Here is an 11,630-nt window from a genome sequence, read left to right as displayed (position 1 = left end):
GTGGGGGGGGGTTCAAGTCCGTGGGGGGTAGAAATGGGGAAAGGTATCGTGGGGGGATATGATGCAGGAAATATTACTATGGTGGGGGATTTATCAATAAATGGGGGGCAAAGACAAGAGAAGTTTAGACACTAAACAGGAAATATTACTATGGTGGGGGATTTATCAATAAATGTGGGGCAAACACAAGAGAAGTTTATACACTGGGGTCTGAGCTGGAAACCCTGAGGTACCAAAGTTACAATCTAATGAGGGATTTATGACAACTGGGAACTCTGGAAAAAAAGAGCTCCGACTGTGAAAATCGTTTTGAACAGTCATCCAACTCGGAATTCCAACTTGGGAACTCGGGCCTCTTTCTAAAACTCTGACTTTCCGTCCTTAATATCATTCACGTCGTAATTTTACCTAGTATTTTTCTGAGTTCACAGTTGTCTTGAAAGCACCAAGTCAGTCGAGTGAACTATCCCTTGTTATAACATCTTTGGTCTGACAGACGCTTACGTGACAAACAGAATGCAATTTATGATGTCAAAAAACATGGCGCCACTCTTAGCCGGCAAATAGCTTAGCATTAGCCCATCACAGTCAGTACAACATTCAAGTATTTTACACACATCATATGTGTCCATTACAATCTATGCAAGAATCGGAATGCATGATTTGTCACCAGAACTTGAAAACATGTTGACAGCAACATGAAAACATCAAACTTATGACATTTACATGAATCAGTCCAAGGCCACAGCTTGCGGGTTTTCAGATCAGCGGAGTTTCTAACACAAACATGCTATGTTCAGTAGGCAGTGGTGTAAAGTACTTAAGTAACATACTTTAAAGTACTACCTAAGTAGTTTTTTTGGGGTATCGGTACTTTACTTTACTATTTATATTTTTGACAACTTTTACTTTTACTTCACTACATTCCTTAAGAAAATACTTTTTATTCCATACATTTTCCCTGACACCCAAAAGTACTCATTACATTTTGAGTGCGTAGCAGCACAGGAAAATGGTCCAATTCACACACATCAACAGAATGTCCCTGGTCATCCCTACTGCCTCTGATCTGGCGGACTCATTAAACACACCTGCTTTGTTTATAAATTATGTGTGAATGTTGGAGTGTGCCCCTGGCTCTCCGTAAATGTAAAAAAATAATGAAATGTTGCCGTCTGGTTTGCTTAATATAAGGAATTTGAAATTATTTATAATTTTACTTTTACTACTGATACTTAAGTACATTTTAGCTATTACATTTACTTTTGATACTTAAGTATATTTAAAACCAAATACTTTTAGACTTTGACTCAAGTTGTATTTTACTGGGTGACTATAACTTTTACTTGAGTCATTTTCAATTAAGGTATCTTTACTTTTACTCAAGTATGACAATTGGGTACTTTTTCCACCACTGTCAGTAGGTAACCCTCTATATGAAATAGCCATGGGGTTGGCTTGAAATGGAATAGAAACAAGATTGCTTAGAACTGTGCCATTTGATCTTAGCCTCGAAAGAGGATGTGGACTAATACAACACTCAGTGAGGGTTTCCTGTTTCGGGCAAGGATTGATATCCCATCACTTTTTAACTACTTTTTTAATGTTAGCACTCAGCATCCAAGCTCCTCTCCTGTTTGGGTGCAGGCCGTCCCTTTTTAGGAACTGCGGTTGCTCCCAAAACAGATAGAAATTGTCAATAGAATTCAACACTTTTCAGAGAAGAGTCCTGATTTTATCCAAGGTACAGTACTTAAATATCTATACTTGTGTCACGTCCTGACCAGCAGAGGGAGCAATTGGATTAGTTTTGGTCAGGATGTGGCAGGGTTTTGTGTGTTAAGTGTTGTGTTGGTGATTGGACTCCCAATTGAAGGCAGGTGTGTTGAGTTGCCTTTGATTGGGAGTCCTATATAGTAGTGTGTGTTTTTCTTTGGGGTTGTGGGTAGTTGTTCTTGCATTGCGTTTTGTGTGCCTGCAAGACAGTTCCTGTCGTGAGTATCATTTATTGCTTTTTCCCTGTGGATGCTTTACTTTTGTTTATTAAAAAACTATGAGTATCCACATACCCGCTGCGCCTTGGTCCATTCCTAACGACAAGTGTTACAACTTGTGTTTTTTTGCATTTTCAGGTATTTTGGGTGAACTTGCTCTATGTCAAAATAAACTCAAATCTAACCTGAAGAAGAAGTGTGAGAGTGTGTTTGAGGGAATAGCAAAACAAGGAAACCAGACACCTCTCAATAGGATCTATACAGAGCTCTACATCACAGAGGGTGGAAGTGGAGAGATCAATAATGAACATGAGGTGTGAAAGATTGAGACAGCATACAGGAGATCAGCAACACAAGAGACACCAATCAAATGTAATGACATATTTCAACCCTTACCTGGACAAGACAAAGGTATCAGAACTGTGCTGACAAAGGGAGTCGCTGGCATTGGAAAAACAGTCTCTGTACAGAAGTTCATTCTAGATTGGGCAGAAGGAAGAGAACACCAGGATGTCGAGTTGATATTCTCACTGCCTTTCAGGGAGCTAAATTTGATGAAGTCGAAAAAACGGAGTTTGATGGAACTTCTTCATCACGTTTTCATGGAAACCAAAGAATCTGGAATAACAGATTATGAAAAGTACAAAGTTCTGTTTGTTTTTGATGGTCTGGATGAGTGCCGACTTCCTCTAGACTTCCAAAACAATAACAACTGCTGTGATGTCACAGAGTCAACCTCAGTGGAGGTGCTGCTGACAGACCTCATCAAGGGGAATCTGCTCCCATCTGCACAACTGTGGATAACCTCCCGACCTGCAGCTGCCAAGAACATCCCTCCAGAGTGTGTTGACGGGGTGACAGAGGTACGAGGGTTCAAAAACACACAGAAAGAGGAGTACTTCAGGAAGAGAATCAATGATCAGAACCTGGCCAGCAAAATCATCTCACACATTAAGTCATCAAGGAGCCTCTATATCATGTGCCACATACCAGTGTTCAGTTGTATTTCAGCCACTGTTCTAGAGAGAATACTTGGTCAATCTCAAAGTGGAGAGATGCCCAAGACACTGACCCAAATGTACTCACACTTCATGGTCTTCAACAAGCTAATCAAAAACCTGAAATACTCAAAAGATGCAGAGAAAACTGAGACATCCGATGAAGAGATCATTATGAACCTGGGGAGGCTGGCCTATGAACAACTGGAAAAGGGCAATCTGATCTTCTATGAAGAAGACCTAAGAGAGTGTGGCATTGATGTCACAGACGCTTCAGTGTACTCAGGAGTGTGTACACAGATCTTCAGAGAGGAGTGTGGGTTGTACCAGAAGAAGGTGTACTGCTTTGTACATCTGAGCATTCAGGAGTTTCTGTCAGCGTTGTATGTGTTTCTCACATTCACCAATAACAATGTTAATCTTATGGACATACAGCAAACCACCTCCAAAGAACCTCAGATATGTAAAGATACACCTGCAACCATCCTGCACAAGAGTGCAGTGGACAAGGCCTTAGAGTGACAATGGGCACCTGGACCTGTTCCTCCGCTTCCTTCTTGGCCTCTCAATGGAGTCCAATCAGTCTCTCCTACAAGGCCTACTGACACAGACAGGAAGCTGCTCACAGACCAATGAAGAAACAGTTGAGTACATTAAAGAGAAGATCAAGGAAAATCCCTCTCCAGAGAGATGCATCAATCTGTTCCACTGTCTAAACGAGCTAAATGATCAATCTCTAGTTAAGGAGATCCAAGCTTACCTGAGTTCAGGAAGCATGTCCAAACAAGAACTCTCACCTGCACAGTGGTCAGCTCTGGTCTTTGTGTTGCTGACCTCAGAAGAGGAGTTAGATGTGTTTGACCAGAGGAGATATTCCAGATCAGAGGAAGGTCTCCTGAGATTGCTGCCAGTGGTCAAAGCCTCCACAGCAGCGCTGTAAGATTTTGCCTCTTTTGTCAAACAGAAAACTGACTGATACCAAAACTTACTTTTATTGGCAACGGTTTTATTTATGTCAGCTCAAAAAGGAATTATATTCACTGAAGTATGCTACACTTATTAATGAGGAAGTAACACAAAACATACATTTGGCTATTTAGAAGTAACATTTACATTAACTACTCTTAATGTATACTATTATTACCCTATAGTCACTATAACCTTGACACTAACTTTGTTGTGTTAATCTAAATGTTTTCTGATCTTGTATAAGTTGCCACAGTAAAACATACAGAAGAGCAATACTTCTTATGTTTTACATGTATTATATTTTAGGCTAAATCTGTGCAACCTGACAGAGATGTTGTGATGCATTGGCTTCAGCTCTCAGCTCGAACTCCTCACACCTGAGAGAGTTGGACCTGAGTAGCAATGACCTGCAGGATTCAGGAGTGAAGCTGCTCTCTGCTGGACTGGGGAGTCCACACTGTAAACTGGAGACACTAAGGTGAGTCCCTACAGGGTGTGGGAAATATTTTCAAACGGGGACATGTTTTATGATTTTTAGATGAACAGCTTTGGGCTTAACAACACGAAACTGCATCTTAGAGACCAAATGTTGAGTAATATCTGAGAGGAAAGTTTCTGCCTCATCAGGTTGTCATTCTGTGGAGTCACAGTGGAAGGTTGTGCTTCACTGGCATCAGCTCTGAGGTCAAACCCTTCACACCTGGTAGAGCTGGACCTCAGCTACAATCACCCAGGAGACTTAGGTGTGGAATCGTTGTCTGCGGAACTGAAGGATACACACTGCAAACTGGAAAAACTCATGGAATAAGGCAGCAAAATAATGACTTTTTTAGTGTTCAACATGGCTAAGGTTTGATACCAGTTTGATATGTGGAGAGTTTGTTTCTCTTATGGTGTCAGATCTTACCATGATTGTCATTCCATTTTTTCTTTCCTACAGTGTGGACAATGATGCAGAGTACTGGCTAAAATCTGGCCTGAAGAAATGTAAGTCAGTCACTTTTAAGAATAGACCACATTTTTTATATGAAGGGCCCTATACAGTTTGAAGATTGTTCAGCTTGATGACATTGATATATTGCTTTTTGGCAAAATGATTTCTATACAAGGCTCTGGATACATCAAATCCTTTCTAACAACCAGTGGATAATTAAGTGACAATGCCAGATAAGCTGTAGTTTATAGAATATATTGCCACAGGTGTTGCAAACCATACCAATATATCCTATAAACCATGGCTTTGAGGGCATTATAATTTGTATACAATGGTTACCAACACATTAAAATAATGATTTAGTTATTTTTGTGAAAAACATTATTTTGATAAATGTATTCATACTGTTTCATCCTTCCAGGAGGATATAGTCCCGACACATCTGGTCATCCATCCTGTTTCTGAGGTTGCTAGCCAAGCCCCACACGTTCCCCTCTTTCTCAATATTAGAGACCATTAATTCAATATTTGAGTAATATAAAATGCATGTGGATAAGGTTAATTTCCCATCCATTGTGGACTACCCTGTCAAGCAGCAGAAGGGAGATTTTGCCTATGTAGTTAGCCAGAAAAGGTCAGCAAGCTAGCTAGAAACTTTGTAAAGTTGCATACACAAACATAGATTGTGAACTTCGTTTATAGCTAACATTATCCCCCTATTCAAGGTGGTTTTAACCAATCACTATCCAGGATTAGACCCACCCGTTCTATAACCACTGCCTAGAGATAAAGGTTAAATAAAATAAAGGTCCAATGCAGCTTTTTTTTTCTTCTCAATATCAAATCATTTTGGGGTAACACCTAAGACCTTACTGTGATTGTTTTCAATTAAAATGGTCAACAAGAAACATAAATAGCTTCTTAGCAAAGAACAATTTCTCAAGCAAGAATTTTGCTAGGACTGTCTGGGAGTGGTCTGTGTGGGGAGGGGAAAACTGAAAACTATTTGTTATTGGCAGAGAGGTTTGGAACTCTCTTATTGGTCTATTAACTGATGTCACCAGGCATGCCAAAACTCCATCCCACTGAAAGAGACTGGAATTTCAGGTGGTGTTTTCAAACAGCTTTTACACTAAATGGCATTATCATCACTTTCACAATTTCACAATATTATTCCAACCTCATAGTGTGGAAATATACACTGAGTGTACAAAACATTAGAAACACCTGGTCTTTCCATGGCATAGACTGACCAGGTGAATCCAGATGAAAGCTATGATCCCTTGATGTCCCTTGTTAAATCCACTTGGTGTCCCTAATGTTTTGTACACTCAGTATATATAAAACACAGGACAATCGCGTGTTTGACTGCACTGGGCCTTTAATTGAGACTTTAATTGAGTTTAAAGTGAAAGAAAACAGAATGAAAACTACATCTGGATTTTTTTAAACCTTCCGTTTTCGACTCGACGTGTCAATGTATGGCTCATAAATGAATAATACACAATCTATAGGCATAATATTTTCCTGGCAGAGAAAGCAATCCTTAAATTCTATGCATGAAATATTTTGTTTGTTAGCTATGGGACACAATTTTGGGAGTCTGTGTATTGCGATATTGTGCTGTATTGGGATGTATCCCTTAGTTGTGGATTATTCTGGTGGGTGGCAACGGAAAATAACCCGAACCATATGTGTCCGGCATCACCAAATACATTTTTCCCATCAACAAAGGCATATCTGTAATCTCTAGGAACACCATTTACCAGTCGTAAGGTTACATTTGTCCCTCGCTACCAGATAAACATCTGAATCTAGTTTTTGTCCGAACCGCACTTTAGTCCTGCTGTGTAGACTAGATTACGTGGTAGAAAGTCTGTCGTAAAATGTGCATGGTCTAATGGGAGCGCACTGTCTAATTTAGCAGGCATTAGTGGTGAGAAGTTCGAGTCTTTTCATTGAAACAGATCTTTTTAACTCGTTCAGTTAAAATAACGAATCTTTCGATTTATTTAATTCAGTAATGCCCAGAGCGCGCAGGACCCCCTGCCCGCGAACGATTAATAAAACCTCGAAAGAGTGATGATACTGCAAGCCTCTTGTTCACCGTAGGTGATTTATTGGAGCTGTAATTTGTGAATGAGACTAACAAAAGTGTGCTTCAGACAATGTACATTTGTGATTACTAAGCCTACAAATAAGAGTATTTCTTGATACCTTTGAAACGAAGTCTATTTGCGGCCGCAATAGGACTAGATTGTGAACGACCCTTGGCGGAATGACTTGGCTGCTGCCATGGAGAGAAGCGCATATCGTTTGCGAACTGTAGCAGCCCAACCAAACAATTTGTTCTCGAGTTCGAGTTTGTTGAGCAGAGGCGGGCTGTGTAGGCTATGTTTTGATTTTACAAAGCTGTGTCCATCGATAACGTTCAATAATCTATTAATTATACTGAACAAAAATATAAACTTAACATGTAAATTGTTGGATCCATGAGCTGAAATGAAAGATCCCAGAAATGTTTCATATGCACAAAAAGCTTATTTCTCTCAAATGTTATGCACAAATTTGCTATCATCCCTGTTAGTGAGCATTTCTCCTTTGTCATGATAATCCATCCACCTGACAGGTGTGGCATATCACGAAGCTGATTAAACAGCATGATCATTACACAGGTGCACCTTGTCCTGGGGACAATAAAAGGCCACTCTAAAATGTGCAGTTTTGTCACACAACACAATGCCACAGATGTCTCAAGTTTTGAGCCGCCTCCAACGTTTTGAGCTGCCTCCATAAGGGCCTCCAACGTCGTTTTAGAGAATTTGGCAGTACGTCCAACCGGCCTCACAACCGCAGACCACGTGTAACTACGCCAGCCCAGGACTTCCACATCCATCGTCTTCACCTGCGGGATCGTCTGAGACCAACCACCCGGACAGCTGATGAAACTGTGGGTTTAAAACAACCAAAGAATTTCTGCTGTCAGAAACCATCTCAGGAAGCTCATCTGCGTGCTCGTCGTCCTCATCAGGGTCTTGACCTGACTGCAGTTCAGCGTAACTGACTTCAATGGGAGAATTCTCACCTTCGATGTCCACTGCCATACTGGAGAAGTCTGCTCTTCACAGATGAATCCCGGTTACAACTGGACTGTATGGACTGTATGGCGTTGTGTGGGCAAGTGGTTTGCTGATGACAACTTTGTGAACAGAGTTCCCCATGGTGGCGGTTGGGTTATGGTAAGGGCAGGCATTAGCTAGTGGGCGGCAGGTAGCCTAATGGGTGGCAGGTAGCCTAGTGGTTAGAGTAGTGGGCCAGTAACTGGAAGGTTGCTGGATCAAATCCCTGAGCTGACAAGGTCAAATCTGTCATTCTGCCTCTGAACAAGTCAGTTAACCCACTGTTCCCTGAAAGGCTGTTATTGTAAATACGATTTTGTTCTTAACTGACTTTCTTAGTTAAATAAATAAAAGCTACAGACAACAAACCCAATTACGTTCTATCAATGGGAATTTGAATGCACAGAGATCCTGAGGCCCATTGTCGTGCCATTCATCCGCCACAATCACCTCATATTGCAGCATGATAATACACGGCCCCATGTCGCAAGGGTCTGTACACAATTCCAGGAAGCTGAAAATGTCTCAGTTCTTCCATGGCCTGTTTGGGATGCTCTGGGTCGACGTGTATGACAGCGTGTTCCAGTTCCTGCCAATATCCAGTAACTTGCACAGCCATTGAAGAGGAGTGGGACAACATTACACAGGCCACAATCAACAGCCTGATCAACCCTTTGCAAAGGAGATGTGTCACACTGCATGAGGCAAATGGTGGTCACACCAGATACTGACTGGTTTTCTGATCCACTCCCTAGTGTCTGTAACCAACAGATGCATATCTGTATTCCCAGTCATGTGAAATCCATAGATTAAGGCCTAATTAAATTATTTAAATTGACTGATTTCCTTATATGATCTGTTGCGTTAATATTTTTGTTCAGTGTACAAATTATTTACAAATGAGTATGGCAAGCTTCTAACTTACTGTTGTGAAAGTGAAGAAATGAAAGCAGTGCATTGCATTCTGTTTGGAGTGCATTCTGTTCTGAGGACTTGATCAATGTTGCTTGCTGTGTCAGGTTACCATGACAACGGTCGCAACAACAGGGTCAAAGTTGAATGTCTCTTGCTTAGGTCTATGGCAACATAAACGGTTGCCATAGAAAGAGGTTAAGATGGAGCGGTTTGAAAAGAGTTCATATAAACATTGGCCAATTGTTTTTACAGGCAACATACTGTGAATCCTATGTGAAATAAGTATTAGTTTGCATTAGAAGACTTGTTCCTTATGAGCAGAAATACTTTTTGATGGGGTTCAAAGAGTTGGTGTTATGAAGGTTAATCTTGTGATATTTTTGTCTCCCTCATCAGATACATGTGCGCTGACACTGGAACCGAACACAACACACAAACTCTTAACTCTATCCAAGGACAACAGAAAGATTACATGGGGGAAAGAGCAGCCGTATCCTGATCACCCAGCGAGATTTGAGTGTTACCCACAGGTTCTGTGTCGAGAGGGTCTGACTGGGCGCTGTTACTGGGAGGTAGAGTGGAGTGGGTTTGGGGCTTATATTGGAGCATACAAAGGAATCTGCAGGAAAGGAATGGGAAATGAATCTATCCTAGGCCATAACCATAATTCCTGGACAATGCGGTGCGCTGAAGATCATTACATTGCCCGGCATAGTAATAAGACCATTACAATACCCGTTCCCTCAGTCTACTCATACAGAGTAGGGGTATATCTGGACTGGCCGGCCGGCACTCTGTCCTTCTACAGTGTCTGCTCTGGCACACTGACCCACCTGTATACATTCCACGCTACATTCACTCAAGCCCTCTACCCAGGATTTAGGGTTTGGAATGGTGAATCTTCTCTTTCAATTTAGCAGATTAAATACCCAGCAAGTTTTGGGGGGGGATTTCGACCTTATAAAGTGATCTATTTTTAGTTACTACATGATTCCATATGTGTAACGTGTACGCTAAGAATCGGGAAGCATATACAGGGAGAGAATTTAATAAATAACGGAACATGGAACAAAACAAGAAACACAAGCACCGTACAGACATGAAACACAGAGTCAATAACGCCTGGGGAAAGAACCAAAGGGAGTGACAGATATAGGGGAGGTAATCAGGAAGGTGATGGAGTCCAAGTGAGTCTCATGGGGGGCAGGTGCGTGTAACGATGGTGGCAGGTGTGCGTAATAATGAATGTCTAGCACCAGAGAAGGGGAGCGGGAGTAGACGCCGACCAGAGGGACGGTCCTGAGGACCAGGAGCTTGCCAGTCGCTTCTGCTGGGGCGCGGGAACCTGTCGAGCTGGCCCGAGGCGTGGGAGCCTGACGAGCCAGCTGAGGCTTGGGAAACTGACGAGCCAGCTGAGGCATGGAAGCCTGACGAGCCAGCTGAGGCATGGAAGCCTGACGAGCCAGCTGAGGCATGGAAGCCTGACGAGCCAGCTGAGGCATCCCCTGTTGCTTCGCCAGCGGCACTTAGACCCAACGTCACCAGTAAATCCCAGCTGCTTCCCTTTGGTGTGGCGTTATTCTGTAACGTGTGCGCTAAGAATTGGGAAGCAAGTACAGGGAGTGAATTTAATAAATAATGGAACAAAACAAGAAACACGAGTAGCGTACAGACATGAAACAAAGACACAGAGTAAAGAACATCTGGGGAAAGAACCAAAGGGAGTGACAGATATAGGGGAGGTCATCAGGAAGGTGATGGAGTCCAGGTGAGTTGCATGAGGCTCAGGTGTGTGTAACGATGGTGGCAGGTGTGCGTAATAATGAATAACCTGGCGACGAAGAGCGCCGGAGAGGGGGTGCGGGAATAGACGTAACAATATGTTATTTCATAGTTTTGATGTCTTCACTATTATTCTACAATGTAGAAAATAGTAAAAATAAAGAAAAACCCTGGAATGAGTAGGTGTGTCCAAACTTTTGACTGGTACTGTATGTTACATGGTAAAAAGTCAGTAATACATTCTTCTGTCCTAGTTAAAAACAAGTTATCATCCAATAGGCTTTGATTAAATTTCCAGTATCCTCGCCCACGTGGACGGTTAACCTCCTGTAGCGGTTTTAATCAGTGTCAAGTTCTAGGTGATGGAGATCAGATCCACCCCCTTCCCCTGAAACACAAACACACTGGTCCCCTGTTGTGACCATTTTCCAAAGCATCTGTGTGCAGTCAGACCTTTGATTATTTTGTGCCACCAGGGCCACAATAATATGCCCCCTCGCTGATTGTCCGAGTGTGACCCCCTCCCCATGGTTTACTGCAGCCAATGTTTCCAGCACTGCCTCTATTATTTTCCAACATTCCCTGTCTAGAATGGTATAGTGTAGTTGTAGTTTATTTCTATAACAATTGTTCTATTGTATTGCCTTCTATATAAACATTTTTATTACAATCCCTACCATGGCTAGTATTGAGTGTTCCATTATTCAACTCCTCAATGGGAACTCTAAGGGTGGCTAATTTGAAGAATCTAAAATCTAAAATATATTTTAAATTGTTTAACACTTTTTTGCTTATTACATGATTCCACATGTGTTATTTCATATTTTTGATGTCTTCACTATCTACTATGTAGAAAATAGTAAAAAATAAAGAAAAACACTTTTGACTTATACTATACATTCCTAGGGTGTGAGGAACA

At 41.6% G+C, this 11,630-nt stretch overlaps 1 protein-coding gene and 1 pseudogene across 2 annotated transcripts; both read left to right on the top strand.

Annotated features, from left to right (window-relative positions):
• The first annotated feature begins 42 nt into the window (after positions 1 to 42).
• Positions 43 to 9,464, top strand: LOC145850370 (NLR family CARD domain-containing protein 3-like; annotated as a pseudogene). Its single transcript, XR_014392311.1, has 4 exons — positions 43 to 3,928; positions 4,268 to 4,439; positions 4,589 to 4,948; positions 9,326 to 9,464. The product of XR_014392311.1 is annotated as an NLR family CARD domain-containing protein 3-like (transcript).
• On the top strand, positions 4,966 to 11,387 carry LOC123743094 (stonustoxin subunit beta). The gene has a single exon (XM_045718111.2). It carries the CDS (start codon positions 9,286 to 9,288, stop codon positions 9,844 to 9,846), a length of 561 nt encoding a protein of 186 aa, XP_045574067.2. The 5' UTR covers positions 4,966 to 9,285; the 3' UTR covers positions 9,847 to 11,387.
• Positions 11,388 to 11,630: the final 243 nt, after the last annotated feature.

The sequence above is a fragment of the Salmo salar genome, chromosome 05 (assembly GCF_965601325.2).
Source record: "Salmo salar chromosome 05, fSalSal1, whole genome shotgun sequence".
Classification (NCBI taxonomy): Eukaryota; Metazoa; Chordata; class Actinopteri; order Salmoniformes; family Salmonidae; genus Salmo; species Salmo salar.
Note: the sequence above shows the minus strand (reverse complement) of the source record. Positions and strands in the feature narration are given on the sequence as shown.

Bases quoted from the DNA above. Each gene is read 5' to 3' on its own strand.
- LOC123743094 (XM_045718111.2), top strand. From the start codon at position 9,286: ATGAAGGTTAATCTTGTGATATTTTTGTCTCCCTCATCAGATACATGT.